The sequence below is a fragment of the Dasypus novemcinctus genome, chromosome 25 (assembly GCF_030445035.2).
Source record: "Dasypus novemcinctus isolate mDasNov1 chromosome 25, mDasNov1.1.hap2, whole genome shotgun sequence".
NCBI lineage: Eukaryota > Metazoa > Chordata > Mammalia > Cingulata > Dasypodidae > Dasypus > Dasypus novemcinctus.
This window is the reverse complement of record NC_080697.1, coordinates 26,752,646-26,775,501: the sequence shown is the minus strand read 5'-3', so window position 1 is coordinate 26,775,501 and position 22,856 is coordinate 26,752,646. Positions and strand designations below refer to the sequence as shown.

Genomic DNA, 22,856 nt, shown 5'->3' with positions numbered 1-22,856 from the left:
ATAGATTCTGTGCTCTCTGTTCCAGTTTCTCAAAATATGTACAAGAAACAGAGTGTGGCAGCTGGAAGCTGGGGAGACCTCAGTATTCCTGATTTAGGGACTCATACTGAAGCTGGACATAAAGTAAATCACTACATTTATCTTAAAGAAATTGGGCAGTATATGTTAGTCTGGCATCACATATGAAGAACCTGGTTATGGTTTCTGCTCCCATTTGAAAATGAATAAGCCCATAAGAAAGATGTGTGGATGTGCATAAAAATTCTACTTTTTAAGGACAAATTTGGGGCTAGCAACTGACCTTTGTAGCTAAAATATAAAACTTTTTGGGAAGTATAAAAAGACTTCTTGTTTTCATAGTGTGCCTCAAACTCCATGGATGTTAGTGTACTTGAAAATAATGGCAAACTCCACTAGCAAGAATTAATTATAAGGGAATTATGCCTGGATTGGCACTGTCTTGACAGCCATTTCTGTTAAACATTTTACTTCTGTCAGGAGTGTATTTGTAAAGAGTTCTTAATAAATAGTTATGTTTTGTGGAAATCAGCACCAACAATGGCATTTAAACACAGCACCATTATTTAATGTTTTTAATAAATGTAATAAATTAAGAAAAAGTATATGCAGGATATTCTGATTTATTTTCTAAATTTGAAGATCAGTTTCTATGAGGACCCTGAATAGCAAGAGTGATGCTTCAATTTGGTGAATAGGCAAATGTGCACACGGTCATTTCAGCCTCTGATCATACTTTCCCATCCTGAGCAAGCAGATGTGACTCTTTAAGGAGCTGTAACCACAGACATGAGTACCTCTCATAATTAAGGAACATTCTCATGCTGTTGACTCTGCAATTCTTGCAGTTTCCCAATACCATTAGGAAATATTCCCTGATCTCATGATAAGTTTGAGGCTTTACTTTTTTTTCCAATTTCAAAAGAGCTGTAGAGGAGGATAAAACTGGGCCCCCGTGGAGACCACATCTTCATTCTTCCTGGGACCTCTCAGCTACTGGCAGCAGCCAACATGTCATTGGTCCTGCTTTCTACACTCTGGTTCATTGTTCAAACTCAAGGTAAGCTCTAATACATTGACTTCTTATATAAAAGTAAATGGTTTTAACGAATTTTAAAGCATACCCTTAATGCTTAATGGAATGTTTGCAGAACATGGAAGCTGACATAAATAAGGAGAGAAAATTATATACTTATAATATGATCCAAAGATCACTGTTTTCATTTTGATACGTTTTGCCTCTTTCTAAAAAGACTGTATATATAATTAAAACTTTTAGAGTTAAAACAATTTAAATACTATGTAAAACACATATTTTATACTTTTTTCAATTTTCAGATTTTCATGTAATTTAATAAATAATAAATTTGTGTTTACATATTTTCCCAAATGGATGAACCAAAAGTGACTTGACTATTCCTCTATTGATTCTATTTTTCAAAAATAAAGTTTTATTAACATCTTCATGAATTTCATTGTTTAAAAGTAATCTACATTTTAGAATATTTTCTTAAGAAACATTCTCAGAGTGGAATTACAGGACCAAAGGACTTAGTCCTGGATAAAACAACTATTTATTTGTGGATAATGTTTACTGATGGATGTGCCAATTTGATAACCACTATACACACCCATATTATATTACAGATAAATCAAATCTATTTATTCCATCACTGGTTAATCTACTATCAATTACATAATGACCATGTTAGAACTCAAATGCTAAACCTGCACATTTCCATGGATAACACATCCGGGGGAAAATCCTATGCAGAAGGAGGTAAAGAGCTCTGCATACCTGAGCTCACTGCAAAATGATCACTTTCTTAAAGATGTGCAAAAGTTGTTTATATAGGACTTAATCTATAGCCCTAGTATTTTTCATATATTCCCCTTGCATTGCCCAGGTTTGCTATTGTACCCAAATAAAGAATAAAATATAATAATTATTTAATAATTATGCCATATGTGTACAGCTCAATGGAGGTTTGCACAGTTCATATGAAATCTGTGCTTATACTCAAGATGTTGTGATTGGCATAACAACTTAGTGAGGAAGTCTCTTGAGACTGCACATCTCATTCAGTAATCTGACTGGTTATATGATTTCATTTTCTAAAATATTTCTTTCTAAATGACACCAGAAAACCAACTTATAGACCAGAAATTATGTTTTTTTATTCATCAGAACTTCTTAACCATCTACAAAGTCGTGTTGAATAAAATGTGAGTCCTTTAACATTTTCTACCCTATGAAGAGACAATCATTCATCCAAAGACACAATTTGATTACAGGCTGTCCTAGAGTGGGTGGCAGTGAAGATCCTTAAAGTATAATGAGGGTTAAACTAAACATAATTGTATTATTATTAATCAAAAGAAAAATTAATTGACTAACCAAACAGCCGTTCAGTTCTTATATTGGCTAGTAAAGAATTGTGCTTCTGGAAGAGTTGCAAACCAAATAGTGAAAGAATTGTTTAATTGAATTAAAAAGCATAATGGTTCATGTCTTTATTTTTCTTTTTCCTCAGAGAAATCTCCAAAAAAACTTATGGCTGCACATTCCTTGAAAGGTGGACCTTTCCTTTGTGTAGCTATTGGGCCCTTGAAATTTTTCTCAAAACCCACTGAAATTGCTTTTATTCTGACAACCGTCTACAGAGCTAACAGCGGCCAAGTTAAAATGAATTTTTAAACATCTGTTCATAGTAGTTCACAATAAAGTCATTATTTTAGGACATGTTCATGAAGCTATAATTAACTAGATAGTTTTATACTTATCGTATTTCTGCGTTTTTCATACATAATTTTACCTACTTAATCATCCTTCTTTCAAACTCAGAACTTTACAGAAATGCCATGGAAATATGTTAAAGTGGGTCTTACATAATTTTCAAAGGTACACAAGACCCTCATGGTCAAACTTTTACCCACTGAACTGCTAAGCAAAAAGAATGTCAGCATCATATTTGCTTTTACTTTATGTGTATGAAACCATGCTGGAAGTTTCTTGGGGTGGGGAGTTGGGAGATGGTTTTACCCTGTGTTCCATATTTACCAATCTGTCACTACTTGTCCCCATATGCTCATCCTTTTCTCTTCTTCCTATAAATGAACTATTTGTGCTCATCTTAATTTAATATCTCCATTTATCCCTAGATCCTCATTCCTTCTCATCTGCTCAAGAACATTGCTCTAAAAATTTATCCTTTTTCCTATTTTATCTATTTCACAGTCTTTATTGAATCATTTCCATATGATTCAATATGGAATCATAGCTTAAAAATACATTCCCTTTTCCATCTTTCCTATCCATCTAATCTTATGGTTTTAAATACCTTCTATAAGAGAACAATTCCCAACTTCTTGCTTCCACACTTATATGCACATTCTATTTCCAACAAATCCACTTAAATGCTGAATAGATATTTCAATTTACATGTCAGTACCCTGCACCACAAATCTCCTCTAGATGCATCTCTCCCCAAGTCTTTCAATCCCAATTCTCTTTGCTCAGGACAAAAATATGGAGTCATTCTTGACTCTTGTCTTCCTCTCACAGGCCATCCTAATTTCCCACAAATGCTATTGATTCTAACTTTAATATATATCCTAATTTGACCACTCCTCTTGCTTCTACTCCCAACACCGTTTTCTAATCCACCATCACCTCTCTCTTGGATGATTTTAATATCCTCCTAACTGGTTTCGCTCCTTCTATCCTTGCCTCCTACAATGTATTCTCAATACAACAAATAGAATGATCCTTTTAAACAAAAGTCAGATTATGTTACCTCTCTGCTCAAAACTCTCCCATGGCTCCCTATATTACACAGAGGAAAGGTCAGTTCTTTTAAAACCTTCTAGGCTCTACACGGTCCGCTCACTCCTATAACAATCTAATTCCATCTCCTACTACTCCCCTTCTTTCTCACTCTATTCCAAGCAACAACCTTGTGGTTTCTTAAGCACACTCTTCAGACTCCCAAATAAGGACCTTATTGGTGGCTGTTCTTTCTGTCTGGAACTCTCTTCCTCCAAATAGTCACGTGGTTCATTCCCTCATCTTTGTTAAACCTTGACTCAAATGTGTCCTCTTAATGCGCTTATGTTGACTTTCCTATTAAAAATGACAACACTCACCCCTACCCCAGCACTGCAGTCCTCCTTACTCTGACGTATTTTATCTCCTTAGTGCTAATCACCTTCTAAACTCTGGATGATTTAATTATTTATAATATTATGTTCGCTATCTGTCTTTTTCCAATAGAATGTGAATTCTATGAGGACAGGGAACAAAGCCTATTTTGTTAATTGTTGTAACCCAAAGGCCTCAAATTATGCTTGTCACAGAGTAAGTATTTAATAAATATTTGCTGAATGAATACATGAGTTTTCATACAAAAGAAATATCAGAGAAGGTAAATTCCTTGCTGTCTAAAATATAAATTAACTTTTAGATTTTTTCTGTTCTGACTACTTAAAAAATCAGAGGAAGTTATTTGAGACATTATACTTAAAACAGGAGTTTTATATTTACACAATGCATCTGTTACTGAAAAGAAATAAGTTTTTTAGTATTAAGAAGTTGAAATTTCAACAGACCTTTTTCTACTTTCATCTTTATATTTATCGGAAAAATACTATTGGATCTTTGTTTTTTGTTTTTTTTTGATAAATATTGCAAAGACTTTTGGCCAAATCCAATTGTAATCTAATCTTATAAAGTGTTCCAAAAACCAAATAAAGTAGATAGAACAAGTAATGAAGTAGAAAAGCAGAGGTGCTTCAGAGGCTTTCCAAAAATCATATACATTAAGTAACAGAGTTGGGACTATAAATTACTTAAAAATCACTCTAATTTTAAGCCCATGATCCACTAAATGTGAATCAGATTCTATTGCTCAGGACAACATCACAGCAGATCTTTAGGAGCTAACTAGGAGAAAATTCTTGTTTTATTATTTCACTTCAGGTTCTTCCTATCAGTCAGATAAAGAATTGCTTTGTGTCTACAAGAGTTTTTTTTACTGCCACATGAAGTAGAAACCTGTCTCTAAGCTCAGATACTTATGTATAAAATGTGAGCATTCAAAATTAAGACTAATCTCTTATACTCTTGAATCGAATGAATAAAAGAAAAACTAGAAAAGGTGTGCCTACCATCCTCTTAAATGGTGGTGGATAATTTCATATATTTTATCTTGCTTGATTTTGACACCAGCTTCTATTTTATATAAGTAAACTGATGCTAAGGCAAACTGACTTTTATGAAGCACTTTAGCTAAGACTTATGTCTACATTTTCTGGTTCCAAGACCAGTTATTTTCCCCCTGTATAAAAGCAGAATTGCAGGTTGCCTCTGTAATGTATTCAAGTGCATCAATTATGACCCTTACTCTAGCAACAAATATCCTACTTATTTTCTGATGCTTCAAAATTCCTCAAGGAGGAATGTCCAGAGGACATGAAAAAACTTTATTCTTGTGAAATCTAAAATACTGTGGGCAAATTCTTGTAAGGAAAAGAGCATAATGATTTGTTGTCAGGCTAAAGAATAAATAACTGCTAGTAGAAACTTTCCTAAGAATAAGGTATTATCTGCATTTAAAAAATTGACTTTTAGAAGCAGGGATGGCAACAGGGGTTGCATCTCAGAGTGAAATAGGCACAAAAAGGAACATCAGAGAACATCAAAGGAGAATTTCACAATGTTGAGTAGTACTGCAGAACAAAAAAGGAACAGAATTACCACAGATAGAATTCCTTGACTCCACACCTCTGATAGAATTCAAGACCCCTGTCTTTTCTTGGCTTGGTGGTCTAGAGTTTATATATGCTGAATGATATACTGAAAGGCCATTCAAAGACTTGTTTTATCATCCTCAGTTCTTTCCAGAATGGGGGCAGGGGCTAGCAGAATAATTTTTTTGTCATCAAAACTGAAGTTCAAGAATGAACTTGTTCTTCTCAATTCTTGTCTTCTATATGGGGGTTTAAGTTTTCATGTCCTTTCAACAAATCAACTATCCCCCTCCAAAAAAAAAAAACCTTAATCTTTTATATCAAATTATCTCTCTTTCTCTAGCAATTGCCATAAAACAAACACCTGAATTAAATCTCTTTGAAGTGGTTCATCCTAAAAAACTTCATATTTTACACAAAAGAGAGATAAACTATAACCAGACAGAGAATCATGGCAAAGAGGTAAGCAATGTGAATGACTCTGGTAGATTCTAGAATCATCTGAAAAGACAAAAAAAGATCCTTTCACTAATAGAAGTGTTGTCACTGTCAGCATTCAATAGTTTAATCTTGAAGCCCATATATCCATATGCCCTTTGTCCAAGGGAGAGCACGGGGCATCTCAGAATGTTTTCACAGGTAAGTAGCAGGAAGGGAGATAACTGCCTCTCTTCATTACCAAGAGTAAAGTTCCTTGGGCATTTCTCCGAGTGTGTGGGGATAAAAAAGAGTACAGGAAGAGTAGCTATTTTTAGAAGGACATGTTCCTTTCCAGGTTTGCAAACACCATGGCTTTTTACGGCCTACCCTCCAATGAATTATCTTTTTCTCAGCATATTCTCTGTAGTGGAGAATTCGACATTATCTCATTAGTGATGAGATTCTTATTTATTTAAACTTAACTCTTTGACTATTACCTCGACGGAAATATTTCACCCATTTTGTAATTTTATCTTATTTAATTCTTAGCAGATTTTTGTTTTCTTTAGTATATTTTCTTTTTTTATATATTTTATTTTATTTTTTAAATATTACATTAAAAAAATATGAGGTCCCATTCAACCCCACCGCCCCCACCCCCCACTCCCCCCACAGCAACACTCTCTCCCATCATCATGACACATCCATTGCACCTGGTAAGTACATATCTGAGCATCGCTGCACCCCGTAGTCAATGGTCCATATCATAGCCCACACTCTCCCACGTTCCATCCAGTGGGCCCTGGGGGATCTACAATGTCCCGTAGTTGTCCGTGAAGCACCACCTAGGACTTCTCCACGTCCTGAAAATGCCTAAGTAAGGAAAATACATAGCTTATTTTTATCCCATTAAGGAACCATTATGATGCACAGAAGACAAGATACGAGATATCTGCCAAATGATGTGTGCCTGTCTCACATTTGTAGATTTAGGTCAATCCTTTAGTGTTTATTACCATGTACTTTTTGGAAGTCTATCTTGATTTACAATTTATGTTTTATTCTACATACTTTAAAGGCATAAGATAACTAGTGCTTTTATCTTATATGCATTTGTATTGTTCTTGTAATTTATATGTCATATGTCATTGTATTATAATGTTAAATAGATTTAGAAATATGAATTTTTAAAATCTAATTAAACTACTAAATATTTTTAGGAAATATATGAACCTGAAGTTCAATATCAGATTATATTAAATGGAAAAGAAGTCATTCTTCACCTTCAAAAAACCAAGTAAGTGTATTCCCTGACAGTGTAATCATTAGATTCTAATAATATCAAGAGAATATGGGAAAAAAAAAATCTCTAGTCAATGTGGCTTGAGATAGAAAACCTGAAGTATACTGAGTTTAGATACTATTCGTTTGTGCTAACATTATCTAAGAAGTTTGGTGCTTTTCTACGAAAGTGCATGCAAAGCGTAAAACAAAGAGAGCTACATATGAAATACTTTCTCCCTTGATGCTACTTAGAATTTGTGAGAAATCTTCTCTACTCAGATAAACTCAAACCTCTGGTGTAACTTTCCATTACATATATAATAACATATTACCAAGACTGATGCAAGGTGCCCTGGCCTTAAGATACGTGTCAAGGAATGGGGCCTGACCAAGGTATTCAGTAAATTTCTCCCTGAATACAATAGTCCTTTATGTACATTTTTTGAACCAGCATCCTTTAGAGATTCTGAAAGTGATGTGTCTTAGCTGCAAAGAATCTCAAAATGACTCATTTGAAGAGAAGGAGTCTGCAGCTGACAAGAGGCTGAGGGCACTTATACCCTCATATCTAACAGGTATAACTAGCAATTTGATTTGTACAGGAACGAAGTTCTAATACTGGAAAAAGATAAACAGGTCAGAATGTCACATGGTTTTCATTGTAGACATTATTTTTCTTTAAGTGCTAAAAGTTAAATCAGGAAAATCAGACTTTCTTTATTACCTGACTGTAACATGTAGCTTTACCCTCTCTACAGGCATCTCTTAGGGCCAGACTACACTGAAACACACTACTCATCCAGAGGAGAAAAGATCACTGCAAGCCCTCAGAACATGGTACTCTGAAAGCTTTCTGGGACTTTTTCTGGGGTCGGATATTTATTTTATGTTTCATGGGTCCAAGGACAACTTTTAAATAATCAAAGGATGTGAAAGCAAGGGAGTCATCTGTAGCCAGACAACAGAAGCCATTGCGGTCAGCTTGTAAGAAGGAGGAGGAGTAGGCAGCTTCCAAGTGGTGTGTTTTTAGAAGCAACTGAAAGGCCACTTGCCCTTAAGCCTATCTTATCAATAAATTAGAAATACTCTTCAAAAACCCCAAAATGAAACATCATGCCACTATTTGCTATTTTCTGAAGATATATGCATTTATCCTAGGACCAGCAATTGAATCATTATGTTTTTATATTTGATTTAACTGCCATCCTATAGCTTATGCCAGGGCTTAGATGACAGACACAACACACAACAGAGAATTATGTCCAAGGGAAAAATAGGAAGAGAAAATAAAATGTCTCAATTATGAGATTTTCCCAAGCCACGTTACATGCACAGAGCAATCCTTGGCATACCAAATGTGTACATCTCTACAAAAAACAAACTTAATGCTTCTTCCAAAAATGTCTCATTCTTCCTTTCTCACATCAAAATTCTCATTTGATGAATATCCAGATTTTTGCCAAAGCAGTCTTCAGGGGACAGTATCTGAAAGATTAATTCATTCAAGTATCAATGACTGGTGATACCTTAGTGGGGTATTTTTTCCAAGTCTTCTCTGAGAAAATGCCTATTTTGACAAGGTTTTCATCCAAAGGAAAAAAACCATGGCTGAAATTTCAGTCCCTAAGACATGTCAATTTATTTCTTTTTTCTTTTTTTATATATATACTTTTTTATCTTTATTTTTTAAAGACACTTAAATTATATAAATGTTACATAAAAAATATAGGGGTTCTCATATGCCCTGTTTCCACATTTTCCCACATTAACAACATCCTTCATTAGTGTAGTACATTTGTTAAAATTCATGCACACATTTTGGAGTATTGCCACTAAGTGTGGATTATAATTTACATTGTAGTTTACAATCTCTCCCACACATATTATAAATTATTATAAGATATATAATGGTCTGTATCTGTTATTGTAATGTCATTCAGGACAATTCCCAAATCCCATAAATGCCCCCAAATTACACCTATTTTTGCTTCTCCCTCCCCTTAGACCCTCCAATGGCTACTGCCGCCACATCAATGATAAAAGTTCTTCCATTACTAGGATCACAATAAGTCTATAGTAGAATAGCAGTAAGGTCTACTCTAGCCCATTGTTCTTCCCCAATCCTGAGAATTCTGGGATGGTGATGCCCTCTTTGCCTCTAACTGAAAGGCAGCTTAGATCCCATGGGGCAGATGGATGGGACTATCTTGCTTGCAGTTGCAGACTCTCTGTTCCTTGAGATGGTCCTTGTCCATCATTGTCTTCTAGTTGGTTGTCTTGCTGGTTGAGTCCTATGAACTGGAGAGTAGATAAATGGAGAAATTGTTCATTGGCTTCTTTATAGCATTCAGAATAAGAGTTCCCTTACTTGCTTATATGGAAGGCCAACCATTTTGAGTCTCTAGCTGTAGACAAATGCTCTGAGTTTTGATGTGGGCAAAGGGATTCTTCTTAGACAAATTAAAATGGAGCATTGGGCCAATTAGGATGAGGCGTTGGTGGGTGGAATGGGGAGCAGTGCAGCCTTTTGAAGACTCCAGAGTGTAAAAAAATGGATGCCTCATTTTCTATGTGATGGACAGTGTCACTGGGAGTCAGCACAGGGGAGTTATACATTCTTGAAAACCATCCCTCTAACATGAAAGCCTTCCAGGAGAAGATCCCAAGGGGATCAGCTATTGCTCAGATGTAACTTCCACTTTCACCACAAGCCCATTTATGTTCAGCTTCCCTGGATTTTTCCTTAGTGAAAACTAATATCAGAAAGACAGCTCAACCACCAAACAGGGGAATTTTCCAGAGTCAACTGTGGAGCAATTGTGAAAACATGTGTGGTTCTCACTGCTTTTTGTTTCTGGGAACTTGTATGGATCCATCACTTTTTGAAAAACTTGGCTAAATATTCAAGATGACAACTTTCCCCAAAACTTTGATACAGATATTCTTGTAATTTTTAAAAATTCTTTTTTTTCCAACCCCAGGAACACTGTTACTATGAAGGACACATACAAAATGAAAAGAATTCTGTTGCCAGCATTAGCACTTGTGATGGGTTGAGGTGAGAGGCACTCTCATAACTTTGAGCACAATTTTGTTATATTGAATTTAATCTCTTTAAATGTTAAAGTCTTCTTACTATTTTATTAAAGTTGTACATATCCTAAAATGCCAAACATGGGTGGTTAAAGTGAAGTGTAAAGTATCACCCTTACACTGATTTCATAATCTACTGCTCTAGCAGAAGTCAGCCCTAGCAATTTTTAAACAAGAGGGCTACACTCAGGACCCTGAGAACATCCTGATCTATATCCATGTTTACCCACCCCACTCCTTAAAAGCATTATTTTTATTTCCTAAATGATTCTATCCTGCACTTATCCCAGTTGAACTTAATTTTTAAGTGTGTGTATATGTCTGTTTACAAAGGTAATGCTTGCCAATTAGGGAAAATTTGAAAAATAAGAAAAAGCACAGGTAAGAAAATTGCAATCACTTCAAATGTTTACCTATAAGTTATCACTATTACTCATGTTTATCATGTTTGCAGCTTTGACACATGTAGATACTAATACTTTACATAGTTGCAATAGTAAATATAAAATAAGTGAAATAAAATATAGGTAATTGTCCTTCTGATATGGTTCACCCTTAGCATAAGCTTTGCCCCATGCCATAATATACCTTAAACAGACACCGTTTCCAGTGGCTAGGTTGGCTTTGTAATAGTCCATCATATGGATTGATTTTGTATTTCTGAACTACTTATCTTACTTGGAAGAGGGATTCTTTAAGCTATTACTAATGCCAGCTCTTCATTCTGCTTGACTTGCTAAACACTCTTTCTCCCCTCTGGGGCCCTGGTACCTAAACACTGATTTATCTCTGCTCCTTATTATATTCCCAAGACCTGGCAAGAAATATTTATTGAAAGAAAGTGTGAACTGTTGAAAAATATTTACTGAGTTCATGCTCTAAAGTCCTTTTTAGTAATTCTTGTTCAGAATTCTTTGGGTAAATAAGATATGGTTCAATTTAATATTGACAATTATTGATTAGTATTTCAAATAGCAAAAGTTAGCTGAAAGCCTATCAAAATAAACTATGTGTGAGATTGGGGTCAGTGCAGAGGTCTCAGTCCATTCTGGTTAGCTTATGTGACTGCATGAAAGAAACCCTGAAATACAAATCTCTGTGCCTCACAGGGGATACTTCACGCATCATGACCAAACATATCTGATAAAGCCTTTGCAAAGCAATAACCAGGAAGAGCATGCTGTCCTCACATATAACCAGGAGCAGCTAGACCCAGCTAATCAAACCTGTGGTGTGAGAAATGTTGGCAGGAAACAAGGCCCTATTCGAACTTCTAGGGCACTCAATAACCCAAAAGTGAGTACAGATTTTTTTCTTCTTTATTAGGGAAGTTGTGGTTTTACAGAACAATCATGCATAAAATATAGGATCCCCATATACCACACCAACACCAATACCTTGCATTGGTGTGGAACATTCATTGCAACTGATGAGAGCACATTTTTATAATTGAACTATTAAAGTCCATGGTTTAACTTAGGGCCCATGTTCCTGTAATGTATTTCCATAGATTTTTTTTTTAAATTTTTATTCTGCTACAATCTATACAATCTAACATGTCCCCTTTTAATCATATTCAGATATATATTTCAGTGCTATTAATTGTGTTTACACCACTATCCATTCCCAAAACATTTCCATCATTCCAAGTAGGAACCCTGTACATTTAAAGTCTTACCATCCCTGTCCCTCTCCCTACACTGTCTCCTGGTAATGTATATTCTAGATTCTGACTCTTTGACTTTGCTTATTTTGACTGGTTCGAATTAGTGAGAGTTTATAAAATTTGTCCTTTTGTATCTGACTTATTTCAGTCAACTTGATGTCTTCAGGGTTCATTCATATTGTCACACATATTGGGACTTCCTCTTCATGGCTGAATAATATTTCATTTATCTATAAATCACATTTTATTTATCCATTCATTGGTTGATAGATACTTGGATTGTTTCCATATTTTGGCAATTGTGAATAATGCTGTTATGAACATCAATATGCAGGTATCTGTTCGAACCCATGCTTTAAATTCTTTTGGTTATATACATAGTAGTGGGATTGCCAGGTCATATGGTAACTCTATACTTAGCTTTCTGAGGAAATGCCAAACTGTCTTCCATTTTACGCTGCCAACAGAACTGAATGAATGTTCCTATTTCTCCAGATTTTCTCCAACTCTTATTTTCTGTTTTTGTTTTGTTTTGTTTTTTGTTGTTCGTTTATTTTAATAGCAGTCGTTCTAATGGGTGTGAAATGATATCTCATTGTGGTTTTGATTTGCATTTCCCTGATAACTAATGAAGTTGAGTATCTTCATGTGCTGTCTGTCCTCTTGTAAATCTTCTTTGAAGAGATGTCTATTCAAGTCTTTTGCACAATTTTTAATTTGATTGTTTATCTTTTTGTTGTTAAGTTAAAGAGTTTCTTTATATATTCTGCTCTTAATCTTTCATTGCATATGTAGTTTCCAAATGTTTTATTACAGTGTATAGGTTGCCATTTTACTTTCATGATAAATTCCTTTGATGAGGTACCATTTATATATTTTTGCTTATGTTGCTTGTGCTTTGGATATAAAATGTGACACCTTTGCCTAACACAGTGTCCCTACATTTTTTCTGTACATTTGATAGTTCTCGCTCTTATATTGAGATCTTGGATCCATTTTGAATTAATTTTTGTATATGATGAGAAGTAAGTGTCCTCCTGCTTTTTTGGCAATTGGAGATTCTGTTTTCCCAGCACCATTTGTTGAAGAGAATATTCTTTCCCCATTGAGTGGACTTTGCCCCCTTGCCAAATATCAGTTTGACATAAATGTAAGGGTTGATTTCTGAGCTCTCAATTGAACTCCATTGATTGATATGTCTGCCCTTATGCCAATACCATGCTGTTTTGATTATTGTGGCTTTGTAATAAGTTTTAAGATCAGAAAGTATGAATCCTCTTGTTTCATTCTTCTTTTTCAAGATGGCTTTAGTTATTTGGGTCCCTTACCCTTTGATATAAATTTGGTAATTGGTTTTTCCATTTCTGCAACAAAAGTAGTTGGGATTTTGATTGGGGTTGCATAGAATCAATAAATTGCTTTGGGTAGTATTGACATCTTAACAATATTTAATCTTCCAATCCAAGAACATGGAATGTTGGTTTTCCCCTCTGTTTCCCAGGAGACAGACCTCCCTTTCCCTGGTATTTGAAGTTGGCAGGATTTTGTGCTAGACTGTCCACCTCTAGAATTTTTTATACTCCTTTGGTTTTCTCATGCTCCTTTTGTTAGAAGGACAGATTCTTAGAAGAGCATCACCTCAGAGGGACTTTTCCAAGTCAGTTTCTCCCAGACAAAACAGGACCAGGGACCCATGAAGAAGCATCGACTGACTCCAAAGTGGCCTGGGAAGGGTATCAGGAAGGTCACCAAAATCTACTTAAATGGCTTCCCAAAGCTGAGATTTGCTGTCCTGCCCAACCAATGCAGCCTTTCAGCTAACTGATCCCTGCAGCCCTGAGGAAATGCTGCATTTTTAATTTCTATGGTCTTTGCCCCTGTCTGGGGTGGGTTGACACAATAGCTGCCCTCAGAGTTGGGACCAGAGATCAGAATTCACTAATCAAAAGCCATGATCAGTAATTGGCTGAGCCCAGTCCTGTTCTTGGGGAAGAGGATTTTTATGCCCCTTTCAGTCACTAGCAGCTAACAAGGGACTGGACTCTACCATGGTCTGTCATGAGAGTGGGGAATGGGTGCCAGTAGCCAATGGGCAGAGAGAGCAATTTACTGTCCTTTACTGTAATTTCTCTCTCTCCTGGAAGCTGTAAAGTGTTCTTCAGGCATCTGGGGTGTCAGAATAGATGTTTCAGACAGTTTCTGTTCAGAACTTGGTTTGGTGACAGGACTGAGTCCTGGAGCTCCCTAACCACCATCTTCCCCAGAAGTCTCCCAAGTATAGCTCAAGTCATCATTTATTTAAATAATGTCAACAATGATATATGGTATACTGGTATCTTCAGCCACAATTAGTATAATAGAAGCCTGTACTTCCTTTATTTATTCTTCAATTTAATTTTCCTCTGAGGAGGAAAATCTCTCTTTGTAAGCTTCTGGATCATTCAGAATAAAGGTAATTATTAATAATGTTATTTTACTCTTTGTAAAGCAAGAAGACTTACTTCAGGCTCAGAAATACATTGACCTCTTTTTGGTGCTGGATAATGCCTTTGTAAGTATGAAATATGTATTCCTTGGACAATTACATCAATTCTTAAATTTACTTTTCATAACAAGGCAAGCAACCAACTATTTTATCTAGCAATACAGAGTCCCTCCACCTGGTTGTTTATGTGTTCTTCCTGCCTTGCCAACGATAGTTTTCACTCATCTGTCTCCTTTAATATGCATCTTCTAGCAACATATTCAGTTATTGGCAAAATACATAACATCAGTTAACTACAGGAAGTCAATCCCAATAATAAAAAATGGTCATTAAAATGTTTTTGAAAATTCTATCTATATTATGTGAATATAAAGTAAACACATTATAGTTACATATACAGAAAAAATACTAGAATCTTTGTTTTTACCTAGTAAATCATTTATAATCAAATTTTAACAATATTGAAGTGACTTTAAAAAACAAAAATTATTTGAGTCATTTAACTTAAAAATGAAAAACATTGAAAATTATTTAAAGGTCTACTTTTCTCATTAAAAAATCTCTTACATTTGAAATAAAATTTTGACACCCAGACTCTTCTATGAGATAGGCAGAGAACTAATAGATGGTTAATTATATTAAAATATGCAATTTTTTATGAAATGTGAACTCCTGTCCCCGTCAGCTTTTTTGCCTTAATTTGCTGTTCTAATTATATTGTTCAATTTTTTACAGTATCACATGTATCAGAAGAATATAACTTTGATAAGAAGTTTTGTGTTTGATGTGGTAAACCTACTCAATGTGGTAAGTTTTTTCTTCATGTATTTCTGCTTGGGAGCCTAGGGTTTCCCTCTGGTTTCGCCAGGTAAGTGGATGAGAGGCTCACAAGGTCAGAAGTTCTAGGAAATTCGGCAGAACATGGATGACCATTAAGGTAAAATCGTCTATATTCTAGCCCAAGCATCTTCTAGAATTTCTATTTTCAAAATGGGATATACTTACCCATCACTCATGGTCTGCAAAATATCTAAAACACTAAATGACTCCCAAACATTTACATGAAGAAAATACTCTTTCCACAGATTTATAACACCATAGATGTTCAAGTGGCCTTGGTAGGTATGGAAATCTGGTCTGACAGCGACAAGATAAAGGTGACACCCAACATAGGCGTCACCTTTAACAACTTCCTGAGTTGGCATCGTTCTAACATGGGGAAAATGAAGATTCATGACCACAGTCAACTGCTCAGGTGAGCACATGCAGTCCAGCATGTGAGGCAGGGTGAGCAGCCATTTACAGTGTTTCCTGTTAGAGATTCCTGTTCAATTATATCTTCTTGAACAGTCTTCAGGTACCTGAAGCAATTTATCTGTATCATTAATGGAAGACCTTGTCAGATCAATGAAATGAACTTTTAGATATGAGATGATTATTAGCAGTTATTATAATGGTGTAGAACAGTAGAAGCATTTTCAGAGGACTAGTGAATAAAGAAAAGACTAAGGCAGAGAAATATGTAACATAATTGACAAGAGCTAATTGTCCCAAAGGCGCATATTGTGACAGTGTTTTTCTAACTTTCTTAAAGTGGAATTGGCTTCAACAATCGGCGAGCAGGAATGGCAGCCTCAAATTCCTTGTGCTCACCTTCTTCAGTTGCTGTTATTGAGGTTTGTAAAGTTATATTAAGCCTCTCTACATTTCCACATACTCTAAGAAAAACAACATACTGCTTATAAAGAGTTGGTACTGTAAACAATTGTTGAATAAATAAATAAAAGTAGAATTAAATCTACTGTTGAATCATTCCAGTGGATATTCCTTGGATTTTGAATCAGTATTACTTCTTACATTGGCTCTCCCTGAAGACTTGTTAGTGAATAAGAGTAGAAAGTTTGAGAGAGAATGGGGATCTACATGCCCTGTGTGGCCTGAACTAGCTTTAAATCAGTCGTCCACTATATTTATGGCCTGAGAAATTAGACATGTAAGGTACAAATGGGTGTCATTTGGCTAGGCCTTGCCAATGTCCTAGGTGCCATACATTAGTTTTTGGAGACTGAGTCCATACTATGGTACCTTTTAGTAATTCTATGAAGAATATAATTAACTCGATTTAACCATGATTTACTAAGAAAATAATATTCATTAATTTAACAATTATTTTTTGAGCACTGACTCAATAATTGGATTCATAGGACCCCACCATTTCAAACATTTATTAAACATTTTGCAATCAGTAGTGACAGGTAAAGGAGTCTAGTGACTCATTATTTTTCATCCCTCAAGCTACTTTTTAGTTTTACACATGGGCAATGATTAAGAAATAACTGAATAAGTAATGGATGTTTCTATTTTTTCCAGGCTCAAAAAAAGAATAATGTGGCCCTTGTAGCAATTATGTCCCATGAGTTGGGTCATGTCCTTGGTATGCCTGATATTCCATATAACACCAAGTGTCCCTCTGGGAGTTGTGCAATGAATCAATATTTGAGGTGAGATCTTGTCATCCTGAAGAAATAGTATAACTTCAGAACCGTAAAGAATTTAGATGCAGTCTACTTACGTTGGCTAAATATATTTTACTGAGGACTCTATCTCTCTCCAATCTCTTGATGCATGGGTTTTGCTTGCAAGCAGTGCCCATTTACTAAGATTTCCAGCTATGACAAGATGTGGCTTATAAGTGCAATGACTACATTATTTTAAACTAAAATAATATATTTTCTAAAAATATGAATATAATTTAGATGACAACATATTCATATATACCCATTACCAATACTCAATCAATCCATTTTTACATATTTATTAATTAACCTGCTAATGCCAGACACTTTGCAAGGATTTGGGATAGAAAAATGAATAAAATATGCTTCCTCTTGAAGTGCTCACTATTTAGAAGAGAAATATATCCACACAACCTATAAGCCTACGGTTATTTCCCTTCACTGGTCACGAATTCTCTCATTTTTCATCTTTCAACAACAAGATGTATGGATGATAAGAAATGGTGAGGTTCATCACTATTGCCATTTAGGACACTATCAAATCCACAGGGGAATTTAAATTTTTCCTGCTCTACAACACGGCGTCTAGGAAAATTTTTGTCCACCTAGCATTGCATGCATGCACACTTTCCTTTCACATATGGTAAGGTGCAGTCCTAAACAGATACTACATATGATATTTCCATTGAACCAAGCAGTACAGTTAGACAAGTCAGATTTTCATGTCTATTTATCATGCAACAGCTGCATCACTGTATAGCAAGTTCTTTCTGATTTTTCTTTTGGTCACAGTTCAAAATTCCCAAAGGATTTCAGTACAATCTGTCGCTCACATTTTGAAAAATACCTTCTATCTAAAAAACCGAAGTGCCTCCTACAAGCGCCAACTCCCCAAAACATAATAACAAAGCCAGTGTGCGGGAACCATCTTCTGGAAGTTGGAGAAGACTGTGATTGTGGCTCTCCTACGGTATGAGAACATTCAAGGTTTATGGATTTTATTAGAATTACTGGTGCATAAGAATTCTGCAGTTTTCTCTTTTCTTCCCTTTTAAAAAAATTTTTTTAAATTCCTTTAAAAGGTAAAGTTGGTATCATGGCAAAAAATACATTTGCACCCGTGTTTTTATTAATACCACTGATTTTAGTCATCTTCTGAAAGGCATTTCAAAGGACAAGATTTGATTATGATGTCATTGTATGAAGTTGACTATAGAGAAGTAAATCATGAACAGAACATGCCACTGGGATTATTCCTAGACATACTAGTCAACAATTCCTAAATTACATAAAGCCACAACCGATCATTTGTTGTACATTAGCAATTACAGATCTAGCAGTAAGTTCCATGGAGAGAGATGACCTTTTCTTAAGAAAGAGTATAAACCAAGCAGTAAGTAAAGCAGAGAAAAGAAAAATGAGAAATCACTTAGACCTGAACAAAACAAGTTAACATAGAATACCTAAGGCAATTACTATTATTTTGTTACTTTTTATCAAATTAGACATCTTCTATGCATCACTGTACTTTAAAGAATGTCTCTGACAATTTTCATTAGCAATTCCCAGTCTTTAAAATATAGCATTCTGTTGCTTTAGCAGTCACTTTTAATTTTAAGACTTTTTTTTTAAAAGAAGAGATTTTCTATGTCAAACAATTTACCTAGTTCTTTTACCTACACCATCTCCTTAATTAATCACAACGAATCTATTAAATATGTGCTGTTATCTCAATTTAGTGGAGAAGTGAGGTTCAGAGCAGTTAAGTAACTTGTTCCAAAGGTACAAAGTTGATAATTGGTGAAATCAGTTGCAACCCAAGATGTATCCATTATTTTAGATGGCTTTATAGGGAAGTCATTTAACCTCTTTATGTCTCAAAAATTATTTATTAAGGTATTTTAATCATTTGTATTATATTAAATTCCATGGATAATTTAATCATTTGTAAGAACATTGAAAATGTTCTATCAATTAATATGAGATGTGGAATCTTAAAAATGATTTGCTATTTTATAATAGATTAGAGTTAAGGTTATCTCATTCTTACCTGTTTGCTTTCCCACACAGTTTCTTGGGTGTAAGACAATTGAAAATGTGTATAACCCAAGTTATGCCAATTTCAGCAGATGAAAAGCATATATTCAATGTGTGTTGATGAAAAAATGATTACTGGCTCTATGATATCTAAGAGCTAGTATTCTCTGAGTATATATGCATTGTTTCCATATCTTTTTAGTTTCCTTCTTACATAATTGAATAAAACTAGAAGGTTCAGACTTATGAACAACTAAGTTTTTAAATAGTTTTGTTTTCTTATAAAGAAATAAAATATATTCTCTTTATAGTACCCAATATTGAATAATCTGGTTTTCCACAGATCTGATACATCATCTTATTATTTTTAAATACATATTCAGTCTATTTTTTCTAGACTTTAAAAATTATTATTCCATCTATCTAGTTGTTATTGCATAAGCATCATGCCGTTTTAATTATAACTTTAAACTGTATTTTAATATTTTGTTGCTTATTCTTATTTTTTTCATCAGTTTTTCCCCAAATATGATTGAGGTTCTGAATGAAATGTATTAAATTCATATTTCACTTTGAAGATCAATGACATTTTCACAATATTAAATGTTGTCTTAAAAAGACAATCTGCCTTTAAAGTTTCTCAGGAAAGTTTTATATAAGTTCCTCAGATGGTACTTGTACATTTTAAATGTTTATTCTGGAATGTTTTCACTTTTTTATTTTTCTCTTTATTGTTAGTATGTGCAATATTTCCTTTTTTAGGTTCTAATAAATGATTACTGTTTTGATGCCAATTATTATTCTTTCATAATTTTGCTTATTTCATGGTATTTGTTAGAATTTCCTAATTGAAATATAGAATAGAAATAATCCTTGTCTTATCTTTTATTTTATGGGATATATTTTTGTTATTGGTCATACATAGTTTCTTTATCATGATCATACATCATTCTGTTAATAGTTTACTTATATATGCTTAAAAAATTAAATAACACCTACTGAATTTTTACCAACTGCTTCTTTTGGTCAATTATCTATGAAATAGTAGTAGGTTTTTTTTCCCTCTAAATCTCCAAATATTTCTTTATTTTGTAAAGTTGAGCCACCCTTACAATTTTGCTATAAAAAACACATAGTTGTAATGAAAACCTAAGTTATTATATTAATAAACTATTGTTTTAATAATATTTATTCAAGTTTTATATAGACTTATAAACAAGAATAAGTTGTGTGCTCATTACCAGTTATTGCTATGAAGATTACATAGATTTGTTAAAACAGCTTGAGAATTTTTTTATCTCTTTTTTTAAGCAGTTTCAAATAGTATAGAAATACTCTTCCTTGAAGTTTTGAATTAATTTAACAATATACCATCCAGGCTAAATTTAGCTGGGGTTATTCCTTGACAAGTCTTTTTCTGGCTTTTTAAGATATAGTTTGTTTTACTCATAACATTTTTCCTAATACTAAATTTCCTGAGTTATTTCAATTAGAACTTACATAGCAGAGCAATTTAGAAAGTATGATTTCATTTCCATCTTGTACTAAAATTCTATGATCCCAGTCTATGGGAAGAACAATGTTTAATCCACTTTTATCCTGATGTATGTGCTTTTAGGATTGTAGCAATCTTTGCTGTGAGGCCATGACCTGCAAACTGAAACCCACAACTGATTGTGCAGAGAAAGTGTGAGCCATATCATGTAAGACCTTTATTTTATTTTACTTTTGTAATTTTTTCTCACTTTTATTTCAGTTTGCGAAAGATGTGCCACAGAGTTCTATAATGCACTAAAATCGTAATGTGCATTATATTTTAAAAAGGATTGTGTTTGGCAGAGGCAGAAACAGTCACCATTATGAACATAGATAATGCATGGTTATATGGACATATACTAATGAGAGAAAGTGGCTACCTGGCCATTTGTGAGATTAGGACTGCTGAACTCTGTGCTAAGAATTGTATAAATTCCTCTTATGTGGTGAAGAGTTTAATACAAATTAAGATGAGAGCAAGAAGAGTTTATTTTAAAAAGCCTTGGCTGGTGAGCAAATTTATTCTTGTTTAAGAGCTGTTAAGTTATAATTTGCAAAGCAGTCAGAAAAAGCAATGATATTTAAGAACACACTGTAAGATCTGATGATTGTTTTCTTTTTATAGTGTCTCAATAAACTATATTCCACTGATTCTATTTGTCTTTTAAGTAATCATACATGGATTGGGTTAGGGCACTTAAATGTACTAAATATATTTGCTTCAGTGAGAAATAGTCTCTAAACCTTAAAATGGCACAAAATAATCACATATGCCGAAAAGACTCAGGAAAAATTATATGGAAGGAATTATTCTCACTTGGCTTTCTTGAATCTGTTCCGGACCTGCAGAGAGACTATAAAGAGAATAGTTGACTCAAAGACCAGAGATTATCATTTCCTCAGGAAAGAACAGGCAAGGTCACCAGATGAGGACCAAAGCTCATCTATTCACTAAACACATTTAACACAGTCAGAGTGACTGTGCTGAGAGTCTACTCTTCAGAGAATTCTGGAAATCGTGCCCATCTTCTTATTCTGTCACAGAGGCCAGAAGCAGAAGCCTCTTTAAAAATAACAATTCAAATCCTTGGTGACTTGGAATGATAGGTTGGCATGGCTGTGTCCTCTGCCCTATTACTGGGCCGTGATAGACAATTTGATGCAGTGGCGGAAAAAATCGGACTTGGACTAAAGAAATTTAAATTCTACCAATAAGTAGTTCTGGGATTTAAGCTAAGTTATTTAATTAGTTTTCTCACCTGTAAAACAGAGTCAATGATATTTTCTCTCAGTAAGGTTGTTGGTAGAATTTAAAATCTATTAAATTTCATTATTATGTTATATTTTATAATTTATAATAACCATGGCTTCCAAACGTTTTTTTTCCCTTTTAAACAGAGAGTGAATCAAAACTTCTGCATCCCTCAACTTGCTACCTTGTCAGGACAAGACTTAAGAAATCTAAACTTGCCAGATATCTTGGGTATTTTCACTTCTGTACTTAAATATCTTATGATTTTTACTTATCATTCTGCTTCCTGTATTTTACCACTCCAGTCAACAGGTAAACCAATGCCCTCAGGGAAGCTGTGTATTCTTTTAGACGAGACATTCAGTATATTTTTAAAGACCATGAAGATGTTGCTTAACTCTAATCATTAAAGAACAAAAGGAATTAGCTTTTGACAAAAAAAAACACAAAAAAACAAAAAACAATCCTCTTCAAAATGCACTGCCAAATTATTTAGAGTCAATCCAGAATTGTAAAATTACAGGTGACTTGTATTTTAACCCATTTTCATTTTACTAGAACAGTCTATTACAAAAAATAAGACCGCTTAATGAGTTAAGACCTCTGGTGGAAGAAAGGAGAGTAGAGATATTGTTTGTTTTATTACTCCCCAATGTGTCAATGTGTGCCTTGCTCTTATAAGTGTAGTGTTTGTCTATATGACATCAGTATTAATTAAATATGAACATTTTTCTTTTTATCATGTATGATCTTTTACACATCTCTTTTGAAAATCTATATGGCTTGCATTTTAATTTAGTC

General features: G+C 34.2%; 1 protein-coding gene across 2 annotated transcripts in view; it reads left to right on the top strand.

Moving 5' to 3' along the window:
- The window catches only part of ADAMDEC1 (ADAM like decysin 1), a 47,098-nt gene extending 24,460 nt beyond the window's left edge, over window positions 1–22,638 (top strand). The window contains exons 3-16 of one of the 2 annotated variants that reach the window (XM_058287851.2): window positions 944–1,078; window positions 6,110–6,228; window positions 7,407–7,483; window positions 8,229–8,307; window positions 10,452–10,528; window positions 11,673–11,859; window positions 14,718–14,780; window positions 15,450–15,521; window positions 15,800–15,969; window positions 16,309–16,390; window positions 17,085–17,215; window positions 18,023–18,200; window positions 20,886–20,970; window positions 22,202–22,638. In XM_058287851.2, coding sequence (XP_058143834.1) covers window positions 1,030–1,078; window positions 6,110–6,228; window positions 7,407–7,483; window positions 8,229–8,307; window positions 10,452–10,528; window positions 11,673–11,859; window positions 14,718–14,780; window positions 15,450–15,521; window positions 15,800–15,969; window positions 16,309–16,390; window positions 17,085–17,215; window positions 18,023–18,200; window positions 20,886–20,960 — 1,359 coding nt within the window. In that variant the 5' untranslated portion in view covers window positions 944–1,029 and the 3' untranslated portion in view covers window positions 20,961–20,970; window positions 22,202–22,638. Of the gene's footprint in view, window positions 1–863; window positions 1,079–6,109; window positions 6,229–7,406; window positions 7,484–8,228; window positions 8,308–10,451; window positions 10,529–11,672; window positions 11,860–14,717; window positions 14,781–15,449; window positions 15,522–15,799; window positions 15,970–16,308; window positions 16,391–17,084; window positions 17,216–18,022; window positions 18,201–20,885; window positions 20,971–22,201 lie in introns of those variants that run through there. The other variant, XM_071211939.1, reaches the window with a different exon arrangement.
- The last annotated feature ends 218 nt before the right edge of the window (window positions 22,639–22,856 follow it).